At 37.8% G+C, this 27115-nt stretch overlaps 1 protein-coding gene across 2 annotated transcripts; it reads left to right on the plus strand.

Moving 5' to 3' along the window:
- On the plus strand, nucleotides 1-26226 carry LINS1 (lines homolog 1). Of its 2 annotated transcripts, XM_059059584.2 has the most exons (7): nucleotides 1-101; nucleotides 16186-16680; nucleotides 16781-16870; nucleotides 17708-17849; nucleotides 18510-19100; nucleotides 20330-20501; nucleotides 22346-26226. In XM_059059584.2, exons 2-7 carry the CDS (start codon nucleotides 16282-16284, stop codon nucleotides 23229-23231), a joined length of 2280 nt encoding a protein of 759 aa, XP_058915567.1. In that variant the 5' UTR covers nucleotides 1-101; nucleotides 16186-16281; the 3' UTR covers nucleotides 23232-26226. The 2 variants fall into 2 exon arrangements, with proteins under 2 accessions (XP_058915567.1, XP_066885592.1); XM_067029491.1 differs by lacking the exon at nucleotides 16186-16680 and having other exon boundaries at nucleotides 42-101.
- The last annotated feature ends 889 nt before the right edge of the window (nucleotides 26227-27115 follow it).

The raw sequence follows: 27115 nt of genomic DNA on the forward strand, positions 1-27115 counted from the left end.
AATGCCTTGTACTTTTCGTGAACTACGGTGTCTTGGAAGGGGCTGGGGCTCGCTCGAATGGCGGTGTGAAAGCGGAGTGGCTTGAGTCAGATCCCTGGCAGGTAACTGGGAGCAGCCGCTCACCTCGGCGGCGGGGGAGGCGTGTGTGCGGCTGACTGAGAGGCTGTTCCGGGGCTTAGAATTGCGGAGGCGTCAGTCCCCAGGAAGCCAGGAGAGGGGCTTCTTGTCCCGCCGCTCTCCTCAGAGCTTTTTAGACGCAAGTGCCGGGTCCTGGGCTCCTCTATCGGTCCCTGAGGCTTCCCTAGCTCCCAGGCTGGGCGTGCCTCGTCTAGCTTGGAAAAGAGGACTCTCTGTGGGGTGACGGTGACGCTTCAAGGGCTTTCCTGCAAGAACAGCGACCCTCATGAATTCCTGTGAATGAAAGGGAAAAGAGTGGAAATATGGGAGGTGGACGTGTTTATTAAGTGCATGTTTTTGTTTAGCCGGTATTTACCCGCCGGGCACTGTTCTAGCCGTTAGGGAGACAACGGTGAACAAGATAGAACAGATGCAATCATTTGCCCTCGTCACTTTAACAGGGAGACCGACAAACACAAAATTATTTATCAGGCAGGGATAGGTTATGTAAAGAAAAGTAAAATAATGGGATCGAGATTGGCTAGGGCGAGATGGCTATTTTAGATAGGAAAGGTCTCTGAGGAAGTGACGTTTGAGTATCGATCTGAGTGAGGAAGAGCCAACCATGCCAAGATCTGAGGGAAGAATTTTTCAGGCAGAGACATCAAAAGCGCAAAGCTTCCGACGCTGGAATATTTGCTGTTGACAGGAACTACAAGAAAGGCGGCCAGGTAGTCATGCATGGTTAGTAATGAAGTTGAGGGGCGGGGGTGCGACAGGCTGCGGATCTTGCAAGACCTTGTAGCGGGTGGTCGGAAAGTTATCGTATCTGTTTATGTTTAGAAAACATCACTGGCTGCTCAGTGGAGAAGACTGTAGCTGAGAGTGAGGTTAAGGCAAATGTGAAAGACTGTTTTAGTAGTCCAGGCAGTAGTTGACATTATCTTAAACTAAGTCACCCAGTACACCAGACGTTTGACTACCACCCATGTCCTCAAAGAAAGGCCTAACTGTATAAAGGAAGTATGCATTTAAACATATCAGCTGTTTTTGTTTAATAAAATATATTAAGTTGTTTTGTGGCAGATGGGAGTCACTGCAAACACTTTAAATTGATATCCTGGTATTTTATTGTACATTATCATTCATTTATCAAGAATACTTGTTTTGGTGTCTTCTACATGAGCTACTTATTGGCTTAGGTGGGCAAACTGGTTTCAGGCCTGCCCAGGGAAGCTCATAGTCAAGCGTAGGGGAACCAAACTAGAAAATAGTTATGGACAATTCAGTGAGAGAAATACTGTGTATAGGCTGAGGGAGCACTTGGCAGGGCCCTCTAATCCTGACTTGGATATGTGGAGGGCTCCCCAAGACTGGAGGTTTCCTAGTTGAAGGTTGAGAGTGGGAGGGAAATGGTTGAGTGTGATTTAGAAAGAATGGGCCAAGCAAAGCTTGGGAATCCTTAAAGTGCACAGAGTTTCTGAGGCCCTCAGAGAAAGCCTGGAGCTAAGTTTGTGGGGCATAGAGATGAGAAGACCCCAAGAGCCAGATCTCAAAGGACGTGCTAAGGCATGTTCAAGGATCTGGACTTTATCCGAATGAAAGTTGAGATGTTTTTCAGAAGGAAGTGGGTGTAGGGTGGGCCAAGAAACAGCCACTTAGCACGGACTCTGTTGCAGTTGTCCAGGGTAGGAGTGGTGTACTGTTAACAGTGGCAGTGAGGATGGAGAGAAGTGAGGTTAAGAAGGGTCCAGAAACATAGCCAGGTTTCTCACTTGGGTGACTATGAGATACAGGTGCTGTACACTGAGATGGCAAGTTTGAGAGGCCATAGATTGAGTTGAGTTTGTATTGAAGGTGTTGTGGAAACTCCAAGTGCAGCTCTTCACTGGCATTTAGATACATGAGTGTGGAGGCCAGAAGAGAGCTAGACCTAACTGTGGGTTCTGAGTTGTTAGCATGTAGATATTAATTGAAGACATTGGAAGTCCATGAAGCATTTAAGGGACTACAGTCAACCCTCTGTATTCACGGGTTCCACATTCAACCAACCTCAGATCAAAAATATTTGTAAAAAGAAAAACAGTTCCAAAAAGCAAAACTTGAACTTTCCACCAGCTTAGCAACTATTTACATACCATTTACGTTGCATTAGGTATTGTAAGTAAAAGATGATTTAAAGTATAGGGGAGGATGTGCATAGGTTATATGCAAATACAACACCATTTTATGTAAGGGACTTGAGCATCCACTGATTTTGGTATCCCTGAGGGGTCCAGAACCAGTCTTATACCCAGAAATGACTGTAGAAGGAAAGGGGTACAGCAAGCGTGTCTGAGAAGGAATCTCCAGAGAGAAAGAAGGAACTCCAAGAGAAATTGACTTGTCAAGGATTAGTGTGTGTTTAGAAAAAGGCAAAAATATTTTTAATGGAAGGACTACACAATTATTATCTGTGTGAACATGTGCCCATTTTTTCTTTAAAGAATATACCCCTTTGGCCAGCAAGTCTACTGATGAAATTGTAAGCAGAAGCCCCTTTTAAGAAGAAAACTTGAAGACTTGCAGGGGGAGGGGAGTGAACAGATGTATTATAAAGTGAGAACCCTCATGCATGATAGAGAAGGCACTGAAATTCTATGGATTGATGATTAAATTAATATTCACATCTGGTGAGCCCTAAAGACTTCTTTCCCTTGTTCTGTGTAAGGCTTTTCAGAAATTACAAATTCTTAAAAGAACATTCTTGCTAAACATTTGCTTAGATTAGAAATAATTAAAGTTGTGTATTATTAAAAGCCAGGCTAAAAATTATACAAGAAAAGTTTTTAATCACTTCTGGCTGTTTCTTTAAACCATATCCACCCAGAAAGTATCATATCTAACTGTATATTCAAAAGAATATGTGCAAAACTCTGCGAGCAGTTTCCAAAGGGGTTTCAACAAGAGCCTGGAACAGAGGTACTCTATTTGGAGGTGACTCTTCATAAAAAAACTACTTTGAAGGCTACTACATATTTTTGGATGTATAATTCCCAAGTTTTAAAAAATCAGCTATTTTTTATATCTTCATACTTCTCAGCAATATTTCATAACTGAATTTCTAAATTTCCCTTCCTCGAAGTACGTAGCTGAATTATTAGAAACCAGTTATATTCAGACATATTAAATGATATTACATATTAGCAACTTCCGATCTTTCAATTCTGCCATGATTTCTTACTGGTTTATTATAAAAACAAAATAACATCACAAAAAGTTTGGAAAACAGCTTACAATACCTCAACTTCAGTACCACCACCAACTGTATTTTTGCAAACTCTTTTTGTCTTCAGACATTTCACACAGTTCCAACAATATATGTGCTATGGGGAATTCCCTGGCAGTCCAGTGGTTGGGACTCCCACGCTGTCACTGCCGAGGCCCCAGGTTCGATCCCTGGTTGAGAAACTAAAATCCCACAAGCCACACGGCGTGGCCAAAAAAAAAAAAACCTCATGCCATGAATTTCTAGACTTTATCTGTGCATTCTGCCTAAATAATTACTGCTTCCTTCTTGGGAACCTGGATTGCCACCTGACATCCCTAGTACTCTTGGTCTCTGGAATTGTTTAGAGGCTTTAGGAATCTCCTGGTCCAGTGATTTTCAAATTTAGGTAGCACTGGGACTTCAATGTAAAAAAGTCTATTAAAAGTGGTATTTTGGGGCTTCCATGGTGGCGCAGTGGTTGAGAATCTGCCTGCTAATGCGGGGGACACGGGTTCGAGCCCTGGTCTGGGAAGATCCCACATGCCGCGGAGCAACTAGGCCCATGAGCCACAACTACTGAGCCTGCGCGTCTGGAGCCTGTGCTCCGCAACGAGAGGCTGTGATAATGAGAGGTCCGCGCACCGGGATGAAGAGTGGTCCCCACTTGCCACAACTAGAGAAAGCCCTCGCACAGAAACGAAGACCCAACACAGCAAAAATAAATAAATTAATTTTTTTTTTAAAAATAAATTTAAAAGTGGTATTTTACTAGTATGAATGTAAGTTATAAGTTCAGTTTTATAATGTTTACTGATTATAGAATCAGGCCGTTTTGAATTCCAAAAAGAATGAAAGGAATGAATAAATATGTGAATAGTTATAGAGAACACGTTCAGTCTTACAGCCTTCTCAGCACCCACGCAGTTTGGATAGTGTGTTTGCAAAATGCTGCTTCAACCAAGACATGAAGGTCAATGAGCTTCTTAACAGAAGCTGGTATCTGAGTTGAGTCCTAATTTTTCCTAGCTTTTCCACTTCTCTAGTCATTTATTTTTCACTTGAAATCCTTTGTTCAGGTTGCAACAATTTTTAAGATTACTCACAGATACAGTTATATCACAACCAGGGAACATGGTATTATCACTTTCACAGAATGTGCTACTAGATAATTCTAAATTGCTTTATTGTTTGGTGCTCTCAAATTTGGTAATTCTTAAATTATAACTTTTCATTGATTGAAAAGTTTAGATTGCATAATATTTTTAACAAGTTAAAATTGGTTAGATTTCACCAGACATACTTCATTTTCCATTCAGTTAGGTGATATCAAATTCACACAAATGGAAACACTAATTTTACAACATGTAAATGAAATAATTCAGGATCAACGTTTATGATGTTTTAGTTCATAAAACCCTGACTCAACCTGAATTGAGTTTATACCCTGCATGGAAGCAGACTTGATCGTTGGAAAAATGCTCAAGCCCCACTGCAGCAACTCTGATTCAGTTGGTGCCTAGGGTTCAGGCATTTTTCCTAGTGCCCCAGAGAGTTCAGTGTGTGACTGAAGTCAAGAATCACTGCCCAGGAGGCTGTGTCTTAAAGAACGCAGTGTTGGTGGAGAGAGAAAGCAGGTTATGCCTTATGCCCTGATGACAGCAGACACCATTCTTGGGACTGCAGGGAGATCGGGACCTGTGTGTTGTAAATAGGGCCACCAGACATGCAGTCCCATCATCTGCCTTTTAGCCTAACTTTGTTCAGCAGTACCTGGCGGGAAAGGAGGATGGGGATGGATAGAGAAATTCCACTTTGACCTCACGGTCCCAGCAAAAAAATGCTGAAAGAAAGGAAGCTAACTACTGGCTCTTGAGCTTCTTGTAGCCCTGATCCTGCTAATTTAAGGGATTTTTTTCCCTCAAGTGTAGTTTTAATTTGCACTTTACTGTGACTTCAACGTGTGCAGCTCGAGCACATTGTTACGTGTGTAACACAGTAAAGACTGAATTAGCTCAGAACTCAAGCCCTGCTATAGATAGTACTGCATTTATAATTTTTTGACATGAAATTTTTATTGTATTTTAAAATTCAGAAGTTAAAAATTACACAGCAGTTAAAAATTTTTTTGAGATCAAAACAGTACTAAAATGAACTTTGGAACTGATTTTAGGATTATTTTGGACATACACACTACTCATGGACACTAAATGAATGAAGTTAATAAATCCCTGAGAACTTGACTGTAGCAGAATATTCAACCATGAACATATTCAATAAATATTTGTTAATACTACTGTGTACCTGGCATTGTGCTAGGAGCTGGGGAAGAAGTGATGAACCAGACTCCGCTTAAAGCAGGAGTGTTACAAATTATTGCACAGATAACTTAAAGTACAATTGTAACACATTCTGTAAGACAGCAGTGGTGCTGGGAGACTGAGAGTATTTCAGGAGGACCTAACCTTGATGGAGAAAGTCATTATTATTAGTTTCAGGTGAGCAACATAATGATTCAATATTTGTGTATACTGCATAATGATCACCACAATAAGTCTAGTTAACATCCATCTCCTCACATAGTTACAGATTTTTTGTGTGATGAGAACTTTTTAAGATCTACTCCCTTAGAAACTTTCAAATATACACTACAGTATTGTTAACTATAGTCACCATGCTGTACATTCCATTCCATGACTTATTTTTTACCACCTTTAGCCATTTTGCCCACACTCCACCCCCTGCCTCTAGTAAGCACCAGTCTGTTCTCTGTATCCATGAATTTGAGTTTTTTTTAGATTCCACATATCAAAGAGATCATATGGTATTTGTCTTTTTTAATCCGACTTATTTCACTTAGTATAATGCCTTCAGGGTCCATCCACATTGTCACAAATGGCAAGATTTTGTTCTTTTTTTATGGCTGAAGAATAATATCTATATCTATAGATATATAAATATATAGATATCACATTTCCTTTATCCATTCATCCATTGATGGACACTTAGGTTGCTTCCATGTCTTGGCTATTGTGGATAATGCTGCGGTGAACATAGGGATGTATATATCTTTTCAAGTCAGTGTTTTCACTTCCTTTGGATAAATACCCAGAAGTGGAATTGCTGGATCATATAATAGTTCTAGTTTTAATTTTTTTAAGGGACCTCCATACTGTTTTCCATAGTGGCTGCGCTAATTTACATTCCCACAAGGGTTCCCTTTTCTCACCAGCACTTGTTATGTCTTGTCTTTTTGATAAACAGCCAATCTAATAGGTATGAGGTGGTATCTAATTGTGGTTTTGACTTGCATTTCCCTGATGATCAATGATGTTGAGCATCTTTTAGTGTTACCTGTTGGCCAGCTGTATGTCTTTGGAAAAATGTCTGTTCAGATCCTCTGCCCATTTTTTAATCAGTTTTTTGGTTTTTTTGTTTTTGCTATCAAGTTATATGAGTTCTTTATATATTTTGGATATTAACCCCTTATCAGATATATGGTTTGATTTTCTCCCATTTTGTAGGTTGCCTTTGCATTTGCTGCCTGATTCCTTTGCTTGCAATTTATGGAAACAACCTAAGTATGTGTCAATGGATGATAAAGAAAATAACAAAAACACCAAGCTCATAGATACAGAAAACAGATTGGTGTTTGTTAGAGATTGGTGGGGTGTGAGGAGGTGGAGGGCAAATGAGTGAAGGGGATTAAAAGTTACAAACATCCAGTTATAAAATAAGTAAGTCATGGGGATGTCATGTACAGCATGGTGACTGTGGTTAATAATACTGTATTGCATATTTGAAAGTTGCTAAGAGAGCAGATCTTAAAGGTTCTCATCACACAAAAAAATTTTTGAAACTATATTGATGGATGTTAACTGGATTTATTGTAGTGATCATTTTGCAATATATAGTCATTATGTTGTACACCTGAAACTAATATAATGTTATATATCAATTATACCTCAATTAAAAAAAGAATCTGGTAAACAGTTTCTTCTATTTGTGCCTTTCTTAACTTGCCACTCCTTTAAAAAATGGGGGAGCAGCATTGTTTTTTTATCAAAGTAAACATGTTCGTTCATTTTTAACAATTTCACACCATAAATAGAAGTACAAAGGAAGTAAAAGGAAGGAGTGAGGTGGGCAGGGCCTGGAGTCATTCCTGCTGTGTGTTGTCTTCTTTAACAGGGCCACCTGGGGCACAGGAACCACTGACAGATGTGCACTGGGGATTATTACAGAGACAATCATTTAACTTAACCCTCCCAGCGTCATTATGCCCTTGAACATGGAAGGAGACTGAAGCTGAGGTGGTAGCTTGCCCCATGGTGACCCTGATGTGGTAGAGACATATGACTCTAGACCCCAGATCCCAGGTTTTTACCAGTATACCACGTTGACAGAAAAACACTTTTAAGTATTGTCTTAATCATACATTTTATCTTTTATCTATAACTTAATTATCAGGCTTTTTCTTTATGCTAAAAAAAAAAATGCCTGACCTGGATCAGAGTCCTGCAAACAAGAGTTTAATAGGAGGACAATTTACAAACATGAGGCAGGGTCTAAGTGTTTTAGCAATAACCTGGAAACTTGTTAGAAATAAAAATTGTGGGGACCCATCCCAGAACTGCTGTATCTGAAACTCCTGGGGTAAGACCTGCAGTCTGCTTTTACGTGCCTTGGCAAGTGATTCTGAGGCAGCTAAAACTTGTTTTAAGGAAATGAGCAAGGGATGGTATACCCTGGGGGCTGGTAACTGCCAGTACCTGCTCTAGGCCTGGAGGTAAGTAGAAGGAGCAGTTCCTGAAACTGGAAAGAACAGTCTCCTGCTCTCCCTCTCCCCCCCCCATCTACTACAGGAGCATGTTGGGACACAGAGAAAGGGGAAGAGTAGAAGTAGCAGGGCGAAGGGAAGGTGCCCAACATAGGATATACTGTTGGAACATATCCTTCCCCCTCTTGTCACTAGGGTAGAGAGATGCTGTTGAAATCAGAGTTGGCCAACTATGATGGCCCTGATGGTGGACATGGATGATGGGAACCTCTGTCCTTTCATCTTCTGGGCCTTCTCAGTGCCTTCACTGCCCTCTCAGACTTTCCTAACCTTGGCACTGCCACCCAGGTTCCCTGCCCCCTCCCAACTTTCTGTAGAATCTAACCAGACCCACTTTAATTTTTTGGACAAAGTAAATGCCATCTCAGTTGGGGGAAGGAACTGGAATCTTAGAAGCAGCCTTTGTTTAGAGTGTCTCAACTTCTGCCTCAAGAATCACAGCAGCCTTGTTATTGGAGAGAGATTAAGTAACCTGTCTGGCTGTGGTCAGATTTGAACCTATTCCATTAGGCGCCTGTATTGAGAGATTCTAGTCACTTAGCAAACCATTAGCTTATCATAGAAAGAAAAGCAGTTTTTTACTTTATATACTGACCATGAAAGAAATTATCTTTCTGTATTCTGAATTTAATGTAGAGTTTATGTAATAAAAACTCCCTAAAAGTAGTGTCATCATTTTTTTTAGACAAAGGAGTAAATTACTAGCAGCTTGTTTTCTGATAATTTTAAAATTAAGTTGTGGAAGAATGTTTTCTAGTGAATAGACTATGTACTTAAAAGCTCTATTTCTTAATACTTTTTAAGAAAATATTTTTAAAACATTTTAAAATACCATTCTCAGTTTTCAGTCTAGAAATTTTTAAAATCAAAGTTCTAATAAGTTTATGTTTATATTTTAGTTGATATTAAGTCTTATGCATACTGTTGCTAAGGATCAGAAGGCTGATGTCTGTAGCTGAAATTGTTATTTTTTTAATTTAACTTTTTATTTTGAGCTAATTGTAAATTCACATGAAGTTGTAAGAAATAATACAGAGAAATCTTGTGTACCCGTCAACTAGTTTCCTCCAATGGTAGCATCTTGCAATACTGTAGTACAGTATCACAACCAGGATATTGGCATTGATACAATCAATCTACTGCTCCAACTCAGATTCCCCTTTTATTCATTTACATGTGTATATTTAGCAATTTTATCACATATATAGGTTAGCGTGTTCCCCATCAGTTCTATTATCACAAGGCCTTTATGACCCTACACACCAAGTGGGAGGGGCCCTCACTAACCTCTGGCAACCACTGATGTGCTCTCCAGCTCTCTAATTTTGTCATTTCAAGAATTGAACCATATAGTATGCAGCCTTTTGACATTGGCTTTTTTCTCTTAGCATGATTCCCTTAAGGGTCATCCAAATTATTGCATGTATCAATAGTTCTTTCCTTCTTATTACTGAGTAGTGTGGATGTACCACAGTTTATTCATCTGTTGAAGGACAACTGGATTGTCTCTAGTTTTGAGCTGCTGTGAATAAACCTACTACGAACTTTCACATACAGGTATTTGTGTGAAAATAAGTCTTTATTTTGCTGGAATAAGCGCCCAAGTGTGTAATTACTGGGTCATATGGTAGCATGTTTAGCATTTTTGTTTTGTTTTAAAGATTATATTTTTTAGAACAGTTTTAGGTTCACAGCAAAATTGAGAGGAAGGTACAGAGATTTCCTATATACCTTCTGCCCCCACACATGCATGGTCTCCTCCATTATCAGCATCTGCAGATGGGATACCACAGTGGTACGTGTGTTACAGTTGATAAGCCTACATTGACACGTCATAATCACCCAAATCCATAGTTCACATTAGGGTTTACTTTTGGTGTTTTACATCCTATGGGTTTAGACAAATGTATAATCACGTGTATCCGTCATTGAAGTAGCATTCAGAGTAGTTTCACTACCCTAAAAGTCCTGTGCTCCATGTATTCATCCCTCTCCTCATCCCCCAACTTCTGGCAACCACTGATCTTTTTACCATCTCCATAGTCTTGCCTTTTCCAGAGTGTCATATAATTGGAATCATACACTATGTAGCCTTTTCAGATTGACTTCTTTCACTTAGTAATATGCTTTTAAGTTTCCTCCATGTCTTTTTCATGGCTTGATTGCACTTTCTTTTTAGCATGAATAATATTCCATTGAGTGGATGAACCACAGTTTATATATATTCATTCACCTACTTAAGGATATCTTCACTGCTGCCAAGTTTTGGCAATTATGCATGTGCAGGTTTTTTTCTGGGCATAAGTTTTCAACTCCTCTGGGTAAACACCGAGGAGTGCAGTTGCTGGAACGACGTGGTAAGAGTATGTTTAGTTTTCTAAGAAACTGCCAAACTGTCTTCCAGTGACTGTACCATTCTGTGTTCCCACCAGCAATGTAGAGTGGTCCACTTTCTCCATGTTCTGGCCAGAATTTGGTGTCACTAATTTTTATTTCAATCATATTGATAGTGGTATTTACTGTGGTTTTAATTTATATTTCCCTAATGGCTAATGTAGTTGGACATCTTTTTGTGTACTTACTTGCTCTATATCTTCTTTAGTGAACATGTCCATGTCTCTTGCCCATTTCCTAATTGAATTATTATTATCACGTTGAGTTTTGAGAGTTCTTTATATATTCTAGATACTAGTCCATTGTTGGAAATGTGGTTAGTAAATATTTTCTCCTAGTCTGTGCTTATCTTTTTATCCTCTTAATAGGGTCTTTCACAGAGCAAAAGTTTTTAATTTTGTTGAGGTCCAGTTTATCAGTTTTTACTTTTATGGATTGGGCTTTGAAGGCCAAGTCTAGGAGCTCTTTGCCTAGCCTTGGATCCCAAAGATTTTCTCCTTTTTTTTCTAAAAGGTTAATTTTAAGTATTAAGCCTGTGATCCATCTTGAGTTAATTGTTGTAAAAGGTTGAAATTATTTTAAATGAAGTTAAATCAAAGTCTTAGCCACTCCTATTTATACTTCCTTTAAACTGTTGATGAACTGATACCAAAGTATGATCAGTGGATAGTTAGGCTTTTCACCCTGGGTTTGATGTAGCTACTAAAAGTAATTTAATGTAAAAATCAATCAAATGGGTGTCCTGATTAATGTTTCAACCATTGGTTGCTGAGTATCATTTGAAAAAATTAATTGTAGTTTGCACTGGGAAGTTGCATAGTTGGGAAGTTGTATAGTAATTGGCCTTGAATTTAGAATTTGTGCAGCATGTAGACATGATTCTGAGGATCAGTATTCTGTTTTAAGGTATTGTGGGAGTACCTATAGAAACTGTTAAAGATTAGGCTGTGCCAGTTACTCCTTACACTTAAGAAGTTTATTAGAGAGCTTCTATTCAACCATTGCCCTGAGGCTTTGGAACATCAGAGGAAATTTGAGAAGGGGAACTGGCTGTGAAATTAGACTTCCTGGGTTCAAATCCTGATTCTGCCACTTAACTGGCTCTGTAACTTGATCTCTTTGTGCCTTAGTTTCCTTATTATAAAATGGGTGTGGTAATTAAGTACCCACCTATTACAGTTGTTATGAAGCTATTACTCACTTAAAACAGTTTCTGATACATAGTGGGCGCTTGATAAACTTCAGCAATTATTATCCCTAAATCATTGATTTTATGTGAAGATGGGTAGGGAATATATTTTTTATATTAAGACAAGCATGAAAAATGGGCAGAAGAACTAAATAGACATTTCTCCAAAGAAGATATACAGATTGCCAACAAACACATGAAAGAATTCTCAACATCATTAATCATTAGAGAAATGCAAATCAAAACTACAATGAGATATCATCTCACACCGGTCAGATTGGCCATCATCAAAAACTCTAGAAACAATAAATGCTGGAGAGGGTGTGGAGAAAAGGGAACACTCTTGCACTGCTGGTGGGAATGTAAATTGATACAACCACTATGGAGAACAGTATGGAAGTTCCTTAAAAAACTACAAATAGAACTACCATATGACCCCGCAATCCCACTACTAGGCATATACCCTGCGAAAACCATAATTCTAAAAGAGTCATGTACCAAAATGTTTATTGCAGCTCTATTTACAATAGCCAGGACATGGAAGCAACCTAGGTGTCCATCAACAGATGAATGGATAAAGAAGATGTGGCACATATATACAATGGTATAATACTCAGCCATAAAAAGAAATGAAACTGAGTTATTTGTAATGAGGTGGATAGACCTGGAGTCTGTCATACAGAGTGAAGTAAGTCAGAAGGAGAAAAACAAATACCATATGCTAACACATATATATGGAATCTAAGAAAAAAAATGTCATGAAGAGTTCATTAGTGGTAGGACAGGAATAAAACACAGACCTACTAGAGCATGGACTTGAGGATATGGGGAGGGGGAAGGGTAAGCGGTGACGATGTGAGAGAGTGGCAGGGACATATACACACTACCAAATGTAAATTAGATAGCTAGTGGGAATCTGCCGCATGGCACAGGGAGTTCACCTCTGTGCTTTGTGACCACCTAGAGGGGTGGGATAGGGAGTGTGGGAGGGAGGGTGACGCAAGAGGGAAGAGATATGGGAACATATGTATATGTATAACTGATTCACTTTGTTGTAAAGGAAAAACTAACACACTATTTCAAAACAGTTATACTCAAATAAAGATGTTTAAAAAAAATAAATCATACCCAAGCATGTCAAAAAAAAAAAAAAAGACAAGCGTGATTCTATTAGGATTTGATTGCAAAATTCAGATGGTTTACAGCCCTTAAACAATAAAAGAGAGACTTTAAACAAATTTTGTGCTTGTAATGGGCACCCCCTTAGGCCCCCTGACGTGGGAATTCACTTTCCTTTTCCAGGAGGCGTTTTCTGAAAGAACTCTGAGAAGCACTGCTCATTCACTTTTCCTAATTAGGTTTCTCCTAACATTTGTGTCCTTTACAGGCTAGACAAATCTCTCTCATTTATCCAGTATAGCTGGCTCCACAACCTCTCAGCATTCTGAGCATCCTTCCCCAAACACTTCGCTTTGGTGACGTCTCGTAAGAGCTTGGTGTCAGAGGGGTATGCTGTCCTCCAGACCAGCATGGTAATGCAGCTTGAGATGTCCCAATCTCATAGCAGCCACTATGAGGAAAAAAGTGTGGTTGGTTAATCCCCTAGTTCGTTTTTTCAGGATTTGTCCTTTCCTTTAGTGCTATGATTGCTTTAAAACAACAACTGCAGTTCTTAATTCTCAGTGGGTTACTGTAGACATTTGTTTCAATGCAGGTTTCTTTGGCCAGCATTAATATCTTAAAAGACACTGTAATTAGGAAGGGTTTATAGTAGTCACAGTAGAAGCAGCCTAGCACCTACTGTCTTCATTCATTTATCTGCCTGGCATTTGTGACCCCTAGTTGATGCTTTTGTTTTTCTTTCTGTCTATAAAGCATCATTTTGACTCTTTGTATCTTCAGGTTTATAACTTTTCAATCTGATTTCTCATAACCACTCTTATCAAGATCCTGGGTTCCACCGTGATAGAAAACAGCCCATCCTCCCCTCCACCCCCCCAAAAACCCCAAAATGCTTTTTTGTTTACCTATTTATTGGCATTCACTTTAGTTTTGTGTGCTGAAATGATTGAACCATTTGAAATGGGTCTTTTTATTGGTTGAAAATAGTTGAAATAGCAGCAGTTTTATTCTAATTTGTGGTAAAATTTAAGGACTTAAGATGTACAGAAATATAGTTAGAAGTATTTTTATTGCTATAGCATTGAAATAAAAATAATTCCATTTGTGGTTGAAAATTATATTAATAGAGTTGAGCATACAATATTAATTAAAACCTAATTAGGTAGATTTACTGATTAAATTAGTCTTAAAATAAATATTGTCACAGAATATTTTATATATAAAAATGTCAGTAGTTTTATTGGGAAGAAATGTTATAACTAAAATATAAGTAAAATAAGTATGATGGAATTCATCTTTGAAATAGAATATGAAAACTAATTTCTGGTATGTGACAGACAAAATATACCAGACAGTTAAGGAGATGATTTTATTCAAGCTATTGCAACAGGGAGAATGTTTATTAATGGAAAACCTCTCAAAGGAGGAAAAAGTGGGGAGTTTTATAAAACTAGGGAGTCAGTAAGGAAGGGTGAAGGTGGGTCCTATCTGGAAATACGGTTAGCCCTTTCTTGGAACACAGGAGGTTCAGTGCTTCTTAACCATGGCTGCTTTCTGCGAGTACAGGGCGCAGGTAAATTTTAACATTGTCAGATGGAACAAGGTTACTGATATTACCGTATTAAGTTATGTTTATAAATTGTGTGAGATACACACCACGGTTTGAAAATAGAATTCAGTGAAAACTTTACAGAAGCTTCATTTATAACCTTAAAATCTATAGGTTTCTTAATATTTATTTCTGCACTGGAGGACTAGAACAGGGCAGCTTTGTCTTGTAGGGGTGACCAGGAATTGAAATTCCTCACAAGCTAAGCAAGGGGAAGAAACCAGTGGAGAGGGAGGTTTGAAGACCAAGGGCAGGTCAGGCGGCCCTATAGTAAAAGTAAGACCCGATAAAAGTGACAGCCCTCCCTATGAGGTCTCTTCCAGTGAGGAAGGAAGGAGGTTAAAGATGGGCATTTATAAGTGGGTCCAGGTAAAGGAGGGAATTTCGTGGATTTTGTTAACTATAAATTTTAAAAGGACAAAATCATGACCTATATAAAATGAACGCAGAGCAACGATTTTACTTAACTAGTTAATTAATTAAAGAACTAGACAAATGTCAACCATTTTAAAAGAAAAAATTGACTTTATATAGAGTAAAAGAGTGTTGAAATGAGTTTACAGATGGAAGCAAAACTGGCTTTTCCCACTGCAGGAAGGGTTGCCCCTTCACCAGACAATTATGGGCACGTCCACAGACAAGAATTATTTGCATTGCTATCATTTACCTACAATTTACCAAGGTGTAAAATAGCTCAAAGGCAGTGAAAAGACCAAGCCCTGTAGGATCCGATAATTCCCAGAGGCTCCAGTATTCCATTGAAGGGATATTCAGTAATCTCTTTTGCTTGCACCAAAGTCTTTCATTTTTCCTAGCCATGCTTGCTATATAGTAACTACATGCTTTCTCTGATATTCAGTTATCAGTTGATTGGCTATTTCTCTGCTTTAAAAGCCACCTCTGATCCTTTCCTTTCTCCCCACTCTTTCTGGTCTCCATCAGGTCAGAGGAGTCTGGGGCAACCAGGATGTCTAAATTTATATCCAGCTACAAACACAAAATACAGTTTGCTCACGTTTGGATTGCTTTTGCTTAACGTCGTGTCTTTTTCTTGGGATGGCATTTAAAATTTTTTAATTTAATGTTATAAATGATAACCAGGGTTTCTTTATATTATATAATTTTAAGTAGGGAGTTAATCAGCAATAACCATAATAGTTTGACCACATAGCAATCTAACTTTAGGTTTTCATCTATAAGTTGAAGGTAAAAGTTAATGAATTTGAGTTATTAGCCAAGTGATTCTCAACCTGGATGATTTTGCCTCCCAAGGGCATACTACTGGCATCTAGTGGTTAGAGGCCAGGAATGCTGCTAAAACTTCCTACAATGCACAAGACAGCTCCCCCAAAGCAAAATTACCCAGTTCCTACTGTTAATAGTGCCAAGGTTGAGAAACTCTGACAGCCCACTGAAAAATGTTAAAGGAAAGCTAAAGTTTTACTGTAATAAAATTTAAAATGATTTTATGATCTTAAATCTATATGAAAAACATAAATTTTATTTTTATGGTTTTAAAATTATCTTATTACCAATTTTCCATTTTTAGAAATTAAGCCATCAGTATTACCTTTAACTTGAGAGAGTAAATGATTAACTGGAAACAGATGCCTTTTCCTTGTAATGTATGTAACACTTATATTTTTAAATTAATTTTCCTATTTTAGGTTTCATTGAAGAAACAGAGATTCATCCCATTTCTAAGATTAATATTTACAATTTGGATTTGTCGACCTTCTTGTAAGATATATTTGGCAATCAAAATGAAAGCTTTCTTTGAAGTTTTAGAACAATTATACAGGAAGGTACTTCTTGGAGCCGCACTTGAAAATGACAGCCATGATTACATCTTTTATCTCAACCCAGCATTTTCAGATCAAGATTGCTCTACAACCACCTCCTCAGACTGCTCAAACATCCTTGATATTCAGGGCAAGCATCAGCCATCATCTGTCAATTTGGCTACCCCTTCTGTAGCACGTGTGTGTTTGCAGAGACATTTTCAGATGAGCAGTACCCGAGAAATAATGCTACTTCAGTTAACAGTGATCAAAGTGATGATAACCAGAATATTATCTGTCGAAACTGAATTGCATGCAAAGGAGAAATATAGAGATATAATTAAAATTCTTTTAAAATCATCTGACATTGATTCTAAATTAGTAAGTGCATTTTCTTTGGGGTTTTTTTTAAGATCTAGATTTTAAAAATATAAGTTTTAACATTCAGTAACAGTAGGTAAATTTATTTGTTTTCTTATAGACCTGTATGTTCCAAAACTCGGATAAATTGTTATCTCACATGGCTGCAAAGTGCCTTGCACTACTTCTGTATTTCCAATTGAAGGAAAAGGTAAGATAAGTAATCAAATTATGTTACTGTTTCTTTTATAGTTTCTTTAAAAATTGCTCTCTGGCATTCAATATTTTATCAATAAAATATTTGCTCACATAATAACGTGTAAATCCATAAAAGTTTAAGAATAGAATAATATGATGATGGCTTATATCAAGGATTAGAGTCTTAAATACGTTGTAAATCTTCACAAATCAGATTCTTAACCCAAAAGATGTGTTTCACATCAGAGAGTTCATAACTTTCTTCACATTGTCAAAGGAGTAGGTGGGCCTCCTTCCTCCCCTCCAAAAAAAGATTTAGGAACCCCTGCTTGAGACTAAAACCATTTTCACAGGTTTAATATAAATGAATTCTAAGAGTGGTCCTCAGCATAATGAACAAATGTGAACAAATTATCCAGTTTTTCTCTTATCTCTGAATTAGTTAATAAAAAAATCTAAATTTACTGACTTCTTTCAGCTATAATTGCTTGTTCCTTTCTTAAAATAACATTCTTTCCTGAATTAAAAAAGGCAGTATTTGCAGTAGAAAATTTGGGAAAAGAGAAAATGTATAAAGACCAAAATAAAAATTACATATCATTGCAGCTACCAGAGATAATAACCACTGCTATTATTTTCATGTTCCCTTTGATCTTTTATTTCTATGGCATATTGAATTTCTTGATTTAAGGAATATTAGGATATTTATGTCCTTGTTTTAACAAATATTATACTTTTTTTTGGAAGGGAGTAAGCAATGTTGTATTGAGTTGTATATAATAGGTAATTTGTAATTGTAAAGTAAATATTGTATTATAACTTACTCCTTTAAATTTTTTCTAACTTCTAGATAACATTGAGTAATTCCTGGATTTCTTTTTGCCAAGAAAACCTTTCTGAATATTCTGAAAGTGATAAAGTAGTATACTGCCTCTGGATGCTTACCTTTGTAATAAAAGAAATCTTTAAAGATACATGTTCACAAAAAACAGGTATGAATTATGTCTCCCCGTAAACAATGGTCATTATCTTGTTCCCAAGGAGCATTATAGTTATATAATGAAGAGTAAAACTCACTTTACAATGTCTGATCTGTCTTGAAGTATGAAAAACTAAAGAATTGTGCCCCATATTTTTTGATTGAGGATACCTTTTTAAAAGGAAAAAATGTAAAACTTAACTATTATTAAAAATTGAAATTAAAGCTTTTCATTTTTATATATCCTTTGCATCGTCTGATGTTACTGATATTTGTAAAATGGGTATTAGCCATGGTTATTAGCTCTTACTTAGTCTGTGTATCTTCATTTGTTCATGTTAGAGGTAAACAATCCAATCCAGGGCTTCCCTGGTGGCGCAGTGGTTGGGAGTCCGCCTGCCGATGCAGGGGACACGGGTTCGTGCCCCGGTCTGGGAGGATCCGACGTGCCGCGGAGCGGCTGGGCCCGCGCGTCCGGAGCCTATGCTCCGCAACGGGAGAGGCCGCAGCAGTGAGAGGCCCGCATACCGCAAAAAAAAAAAAAAAAAAAAAAAAAATCCAATACATTTTTTCATCTTATAAAGGCATAATAATTATAAAAATTGAATTGTAAAATTTTTTAAGAAGTCTTTGTTTTTCCTGTTGCTTATAATTACTATTTTTTTAATCACAGAAATTCTAAAGCAGTTCCTGGCTCCTTTTGACACTATTTTTGAAGTCTTTTACAATTCCTTATTTTCTCAGAATTTTGAAAACCACCAAGATACTTCTAAACTAATAAACAGCTTGATATGTTTCCTGGAATTGCTTGAAATTCTTATAGCCTCCAGAATCCACTTGAAGTTACATTTCACTTGCCAGAGGATTTTATTTTTGAAACCTTATTGCGTGTTCAACGTTATTACCTGGCCTATTCAGGCTTTTGTCAAAAGGAAATTCATCATATTCATCAAAAAGTGCCTTCTCTGCAAAGTGGGTGAAGACCTTTGTCGGGGATCTGTCCCTATCTTCATGGCACCAGATCATCCTTTAGATGTGGACCTGTTGACTTTAGCTGATGCTGTTCTGCAAGCTGTGGATTTGGGCTTGTTGAGGACACTGTCTGTCTATGGAAAACCTTCCTGCTTTGGAGGCGATGAAGTCCAACCTGGATGTGAGTGCGTTCCTGGTCCAGATCATGTGATCCTTAGAGCAGCGAGCTTACTTATCATTAGATCCTTAGAAATCAAGTTTCAAAATGGTGCTTCAGCAAATGAAATGAAAGGTAACTCTCTCAACTCCTTTTGTATGCAAAGTAATGGGTAATTATTTACTGAAGTAAAATTATTCATAATTATCAAATCTCAGGACTGTAATTTCACAATTTAAGCTATATGTTATTCTAGTTATAATTTATTAATTTTCTTCAAAAAAAAGAAAAAACTAGAATTGCCTTAAGAAAAAAAGTTTCAGTTTTGTTCTCTAAACTGAATTTGCATAGTATAGTTAATAATTGTGTTTAAAAAAAAAAGATGCTGTTGAGTCACTTCGAAGTAAGCAATGTAAGTCAATTCATATTCAGATATTTGTAGTATATTATTCATATTTTCCTTCATAAAATTGGTATATCTACTAATACAGATTGTTGACAATTAGGAGTTGAATCAAAACTATTATGTTAGAAGTTATATTGATGAAGAAATTTTTGTATAAAATTTCCAGGATGTTAACTTAGAGTCCAAAGAGAGCCATTTAATGTATTCAGTGTAGGTGCTGGGGAAGGTTATGTTCTCAGTTTCATTTGAGAAAAATGAATAGTAAACGTCTCTAAACAAGCAGCATAGAGTTTCAGCGAAAGGTTTGAATTGTAAGCAATGACTTCCCTGAATTGCTTTAGATAACATTTAGCTTGTAGTAAGTAACAACATGTAAGATATAATCCTGTGCAGTTATCATTTACAACACTAGATGGCGTGTGTTATATGTCAAGAATTTTAAATTGCAGTTAAAACTCCTCAAAACCTTTTTTACTTTTTTTAATAGTAGTACTTTGTTTTAATACTTTAAACAATTTTAAACAAACAAAAAAATTTTTTTCTGTTAATTTGAGGGCAAATTATTTTTGTTTGGGTGCCTTGTTGCCTCTAGTAACAAATCATGTGGCATCCAGTGAAGTGATTTCTGTTGCCTACTACTCATTCATTTATATGCTTTTAGCAAGACTTTATGTAACTTTTATTTCTCAGAGATAATTAGTTATTTGGCAGCGTGGGAAGTAGATGATCTGGCTATATATTTTAACTGTATCCTACTGAGTAGGTCATTTTTTTCTCTGAAGCTCAGTTTCCTAATATACAGAGTAGAGATAATCCCTAACTCACAAACTTTTTGAAAGTGTGAATTATGAAAATGAATTTTAAAGTATTCTAGATATTATAAACTTATATATAGGCAAGTTATTATAAATGCATTCATAAACTGTTGCTTGCTCTTTGAAATTTGCATTTTTTGAAGTTGATTTACAGAGGTTCATGTCTGAGTTACTGACCTTCTTAAAGCCTCACCTTCAGCCCTCTCTGCAATCACACAATCTTTGTGAGTGGTTGTCTAGGGTCTTCATAGAACAAGATGATGACATGTTGGAGGCTGCCAAAATAGCAATGAACATCTACCTGAAGTTGACCAGGTTTGTATATTTTAAAGTAATTATACTAACTACATTCCAGGAAAGCAGAAAACATTTTTAATAATGTGTTGGACATACTATTTACTTTCCATCATTAGGGAGAAAAAAAAATCCCTAACAATCTTGTGGTTTCCTTATAAGTTCCAATTTCTTTCTTTAACCCTCTCCTACATGAAAATAGATTACATTTGAGTTCTCATTATGAAAACTTGGCTGGCTAGGCAGATCTAGGGATTAGAACTAGACTGAGATTAGACAGCATGGGTTCTGGCTGAGTCTCCACCTTTGCTTTACCTGTGTGATCAGGAATAAGTTAATACACTTGTCTAAGTCTTAATTTAATTGATGTTTAAGAACTCTTTTCACCTCTGAGACTAACTTGTCTGTATTGAACTTTTGTAAGGTGATTTTTGCCTTTGTAAAGGTGAGTGCAATCTTGTTAGTAATCAAAGGAGCTGTTGTAAATTTTCATTTTAATGTACAGTTGAACTGGGATTGATATCATCTTGAGGCAGATATCTGAAATTGATTATGAACTTACGTTACTGATGACATACTGATCCTATTTCTGTTTATTAAAACAGCTGTACTTGGTCAGTCTTGGGTCAATCTTCTTGTGGCAAATATCTGTAATTGGTAATGAAGTTAATAACTGAAGACCTTTTACACTGTTTCTGCTTCTGCTTTATTAAAACCTTAAAGTATTTGCTTTATTTCCATTTCTTTCTTGGCTTCAGAGAAAGGGATTTCTTACTAATGACTGTCGGTGCAGTGTTGTGCTGCCAGTTCTTACTTGTATTATGACACTGCTGGCAGTGGCTGCTTTCAGACTGTAAGAGTTTAGGGCCAGTTTTCAAAAGGTTCTAATCAAGAACACAGAATTCCTGCATGCGATTTGAATTAGGCTTAGAAACGGTCAAATACAAATTCCGTCTGAATGCACATGCCTCGTACAGTATATCTTAGTTGTATTCAAAGCTGACTTCTTACTCCTCAAGAAAGAGGAAGCCTCTGAATTAAATTTACTTTGTATGTGAATTTCTAACTTTCTTAGCTTGAGTTTAGTGTGCTCGCAGAGGCATGTGCTCATGTCATATGTATTTTTTTTAATGTAACTGTATTAGTTAAGACTGACTGGCTGTAAATGATAGAAATCAACATAAGTTAGTCTAAGCAAAAGAAAAAGGAATTTATTGGCTCTTAATTGGGAATTCTAAGGGGTCAAATTGGCATCAGGTATAACTGTATATGACTGAAACCATGTAATTGATTATTTCTCTTTGTTTCTATCTCCCGGCTCTGAATTAATTCTCAGACAGGGCCGGCCACCAGCAGTGCCAGGCTTACAGCAGCCTTACAGTTATAATCTTTAATGGTGCCAGCAGAAGTCCTGGAGAGATCTGATTAGCGTGGTTCACAGATTCATGTTGGTATCATGGTGGCCAGGAGCTTGAGTACTCTGATTGGTCAGTCTGGGTCACATGCCCACCCCTGTTGAGGCAAGTGTGGAAGGAAAGGAAGGAGGTTAATTCCCACCTTACCACAGGGAATTAGTTACCTGTAGGAACAAGGAATTCTGATGTCAAGAGACAGGAAGACAGAGGACTTTAATTGGGCAGGTAAAAACTAGAACTACCAAAGTCAATGGATTTTATTTATTTTATTGAATCAGATTTATATGGAGTTTGTGGAAAAAGAGATTGTTTTGAATTTTTTTTCTTTTTAAAATAATGCATACATTAAAAAGAAATCTGATAGGAGAATTTATGGTTTGTGAATTACATCTGTCAAAACTTATATTTGTTAACAGTCATTAATCTGAAGTCTCTGCTCTCTGTTTTCAGAGAATGTGAAGCTACTGAAAACTTGACCCAAGAAAAAGAAATGTGGAACCATCACACACATGAAAATGGCTATAATCCACACTGTATTTTTTTATTCTTTTTAAAAAATATAGGATTTGATTCTACAGTTCTTCTTGATTTTTTGATTTCATTAGAAACCTGTTTTCTTGAGTATTTTGTTAGATATTTAAAATTATTGCAAAAAGACTGGGATAATTTTTTCACCATTTGCAAGTACTTTGAGATAACTGAATCTAAAGATAACATAAATATTTGTTGTTGTATCTCCTCACTTGTCCAAGACAGAAGCAGCAACCAAACAGAACCTAGTCCTTTGGCTGTTCTTGATAATCACAGAGATGCTCATGCTTGGGTCTCCTGGGCTTCTGAAGCTTCTTCTGAACCACTGAACCATGTTGTGATGTCTGAGGAGGCCCAGGTCACACTCCAGGCTAATAGTCGATCTCCCCCACGAACTTCTCAAAGTCTGGTAGATTATGAAACCTCTGATGATTCTGAAGAAGAATCCACAGACCAGCATTTAGCAAACAGTAGACTAACATCTTTACACCAAGAAGCAATGAAGAAAATTCAGGACACAGTTGGAACAAGTAGGGATAAAAAAGAACTTAGCCTGGAGTCTCAGTCAAGGTCTCTGGTTCCCAAAGAATCTAATACTCTCTTCTCTGTTGATTGTGACATAGGCGCAAATAACATTGCTTCTAAAGTGGGAATATCTTACAGAACAGTAAAGTGCTTTGAAGAGCTACAAGGTGCCATTTATCGTTTGCAGAAGAAAAATCTGTTCCCGTATAATCCAACAGCACTTTTGAAGTTGTTAAAACATATTGAGACAATATATAATAGAAGTATGACTCCTTTGTAAAATAGGAACTGGTTTTCCCTAACATAATTGTGCCTTAATGAGATAACAGTAAAAAAACAAACTTCAAAAGGGTTTTCTAACATGCTTTTCCTTTGCCTTTTGGAAGCTGCCTAGTGACTGAAAAAGATACATCAAATGACAAGTCACTTGATACAAGTACAGCACTCAAAATTTATGGTAGTTCAACTTACACAAATTTGTGATAGTTATTAGTTTCTTATTGTTGCTGTAAAAATTACCACAAACTTGGTGGCTTAAAACAATAGAGATTTATCCTTTCACAGTTCTGGAGGCTAGAAGTTCAAAATCAAGATGGCTACAGGGCCACACTTTCTCTCAAGGCTCTAGGGGAGAATCCTTCCCTGCCTGTTCCTAGCTTCTGGCCATTGCTGGCAATCCTTGGTATTCCTGGACTTGTAGCTGCATCACTCCAGTCTCTTTCTCTGTTGTCACATGACATTTTCCCTGTGTGTCTTATCTGTATCCAGTTTCCCTCTTGTAAGGACACCAGTCACTGGATTAGGGCCCACTCTCATCCAGTGTGACCGCATCTTAGCTTAATTATATCAGCAAGTACCGTATCTCCAAATAAGGTCACATTCACAGGTTCTGGGTAGATGTGAATTTTGGGAGGGATGCTGTTGTGTTGGCATTTCAGAGACGCTACATATATTCAATATAACTAACCCTTAGGTGTAAGCCAGTTCCTCCCACCCTCACTGAAGCCCTACTGTTGGTGAAGGTGACTGGCTCTGGCTATGTGATAACTTTCCTGGCTGTTCAGAGTACCAGAGCTGTCCCGAGGTAGTCCATAAGGGAACACAAAACTAGTGATATTTGCACGATGAGTTTCCAGTCTGTAACTCCACCTCTTCTTCAAGTAAACGCATGTGTGTCCAAGTGACCACACAATGTTATGAATCTAATTTATTGTTTTAACTTAAAATACAACAGATACAGCAAAATACGTGTATACGACATGATGAATTTTCACAAACAACATACCTGTGAAACCAGTATCCAGATCAAGAAACAACATTACTGGCACTCAGGGGTCCCCTTTGGATCCCCTTCCAGTCACTATCCACTGGTAAAGGTAACTATACCCGAAATTGAGACAACATAGATTAATTTTGCCTAGTTTTGTCGTTTATGTAAATGGAATCATAGAGTATGTGTTCTTTTATATCTGGTTTCTTCAACATTATTTGGAAGCGTGTTCTAATTTATTTTTTAAATAATTGCCAAGTAGCTGCATTTCAGCTATTAGTAACAAAATACTTATAACTCCTCAAAATTGTCTATGGCACTCCCAATATGCTAGGACGGTGAAATTGACAAACAGTGGTTGAAACAAAATAGAGACTCAAACAGGTTATACAGGGCCTTGTGCAGTTGGCCCCAACCTGTTCCTCTAGTCTCACCTGTGGTTCTCGCCCCATTCACTGTCTTAGGAGCACCACGTTTTGCCTTACATATTCATTCATCAAGCCCCATCTTTTTTTGTTTTTGGTCAAGCCCCATCTTAAATGTTGGACCTGTGAAGCTTTCTCTACTTGTTTTGAACCATCATATCTTACATGCTTTATGTTCACTGTGCTCTTTCCTGTATTGTAGCATTTGTCACATTATGTTTTAGTAATTTGCCATGCTCTTTTTACATTGTCCCTCGTGAATAGCATCATGGCTGCCCTATTATTATAAACACATCACAAATGTTGAGCAAATTAGAAGAGATCCTCTCCAAGGACTTGATAGTCTTCTGGGGCAGACAGGTGTGCAGAGACCTAAAATCTTTAACACATATATCAGTCACACTTCCTATATGCCGGCTGCTGTTCCGAGTACTCTGATAATCCTCACAATAACAGGTACTATTATGATCCCTATTTTGCAGATGAGATTAACTTGGTAAACTGGTAAAGTGGCAGAGCTGAGACACTGGATCTAGTCAGTCTAGTTCCAACCTTCTCTCCATAACTGCCTGTCTTCAAGCAGAGGGTGATACAAGTGCACTATTAAAACTAACGTTGTACTATGTGTGGTAAGTGGTATGAAGAGAAGTCATGCTGGCAAGCTATGCTGGGGTCAGAGTATCCAAGACCTTGTGTGCTGTGCTAAGGAGTTTTGACTGTTTTGTAGGCAGTGGAGAGCTAGTGTGGTTTTCAAGTAAACGATTGGTTTTGTGTTTGAAGAAAGTGACTTCCATAGCAATATATTGGCTAGGCAGACAAGTAGAAAGATTGAAAAGAATCCTGGGGAAGTCCCACCGGTATCAGGGGCAATGGGAATGGAAGAGGGGGAGCAAGGCCTTCTTGCTGAATGCCTGCATCAGGCCCCCTCCCTCCAGAGACCCACTAAGACATGAGTAAAGGAGCAGTGAGACACACAAGCACTGACTGAGCAGTCCAAGAAAGCCAAATCCTTAGCAGGTCTTTGGACTGAGGAACAGCAGGCACAGCTGAGGACAGGGCTACCCACTGAAATGGGATTAATTAGACACATACTGAATATTGAGAACCACCACCACCCCTAACCTTTTCCCCCAGGAAATTAGAAGAGATTTCTGTGGAATCTGACACAGACTTAAGAGGAAAGATCTAAAGATACATTGTGTGTGTGGGGGGGGTCCCCAAAGAAATTAGTCGGCCAAGTCTCCCAACTATGAAGCCCACAGTCACAAACCACCCATGGGCAGAGTTTCTAGTTGGCATTTATGTGCCCAACTCTTTCACAGGAGTGAACAGCCAAGGATCACGAGGCTTCGCGGAAAGTCTCTTAACATGACAGAGGCCAAAACAAACAAGACAGATTTAGGCAAGGAGGAGATTAATCTAGTAATATCCTCAGAGATAAATGGTTATAAAAGATAATACATTAAAAAAAGAATATTCAGGAGAAACAAACTTCTTATAAATGAATAATGCAATAGCAGAAATGGCAAACTCAATAGAAATGTAGTAAGTTGAGGAAAGCTTCTAAAAAGTATAACAGCAGGATGAAAAAAATTGGAAAATAAAGAGATGACAATTTGAGGACAGTTCACAAGTTTCAATAACTGAATAGCAGAAGTTCTAGACAGAAAAGTGGAAACAGAGAGGGAAAAGTATTAAAGTAATCCAGGAAAAATTTCCAGAACTGGAAGACTGAGTCTTTCAACAATGTGTGAATATATAACTGGAAAAAATATAACACCTAAATTTTACAAAGGAGGGAGAGGATCAGTCTGAGACAGGAGCTGTTTTCTCACTCGCACGTGCACGGTGGAGATGCAGCTGCTGCTGTTCACGGAAGTAGGGGAAGTAGATCGTTACAGTCTCGAGAAGGAAAATGAGTTCCATCTTTACCTGAGTGACTTGTCACTGTCTTCAGCACACATTGATGCCCAGCAGACAGATAGAAATCCTGTGTTGAAAATGAGAAGATAAGCGTTAGAGCAAGACATAGGAGTCATTTGCCTATGCATTATGAAAATCACAGGAGAAGTCTGATTTCCCTGAGACTAGGGAGAGGAGGGGAAAGAGGTCTGGATGAAGAAGGAAAGTGAAAAAAATTACAGAGGCCAGAGAACAAAAAATACTTTGCAGAAACTAAGGTCAGGTAGGGCTTTGAGAAGGGAAATGTATATGGAGTTTAGTATCTGAGAAGAAAACGCTGGGCGTTTTGACCATCAGGAAGCTGTTGGTCACTTGTGACAAATCAGCTTTAGTTGGACCCGGAGAGAGGAGAGGGAGAGGAGGTAGAAACCACCAGGACAGTGATTTTCAACTTATTTGTGTTCTCTGTGCCATCTGAATACTAGGATTTGTTGTGGCACCTGTGAAATGACTGTGTCATCACTGATTTGAATGCCACCCCCAGAGGCAACATTGTGGTCACCAAGC

Source organism: Kogia breviceps, chromosome 3 (genome assembly GCF_026419965.1).
Source record: "Kogia breviceps isolate mKogBre1 chromosome 3, mKogBre1 haplotype 1, whole genome shotgun sequence".
Taxonomy (NCBI): domain Eukaryota; kingdom Metazoa; phylum Chordata; class Mammalia; order Artiodactyla; family Physeteridae; genus Kogia; species Kogia breviceps.

Excerpts from the sequence above, each read along its gene's own strand:
- LINS1 (XM_059059584.2), top strand. The coding sequence starts at position 16,282 with ATGAAAGCTTTCTTTGAAGTTTTAGAACAATTATACAGGAAGGTACTT. Across the intron at positions 17,850-18,509 it reads TACATGTTCACAAAAAACAG|AAATTCTAAAGCAGTTCCTG; the intron begins GTATGAATTATG and ends TTTTAATCACAG. Across the intron at positions 20,502-22,345 it reads ATCTACCTGAAGTTGACCAG|AGAATGTGAAGCTACTGAAA; the intron begins GTTTGTATATTT and ends CTCTGTTTTCAG.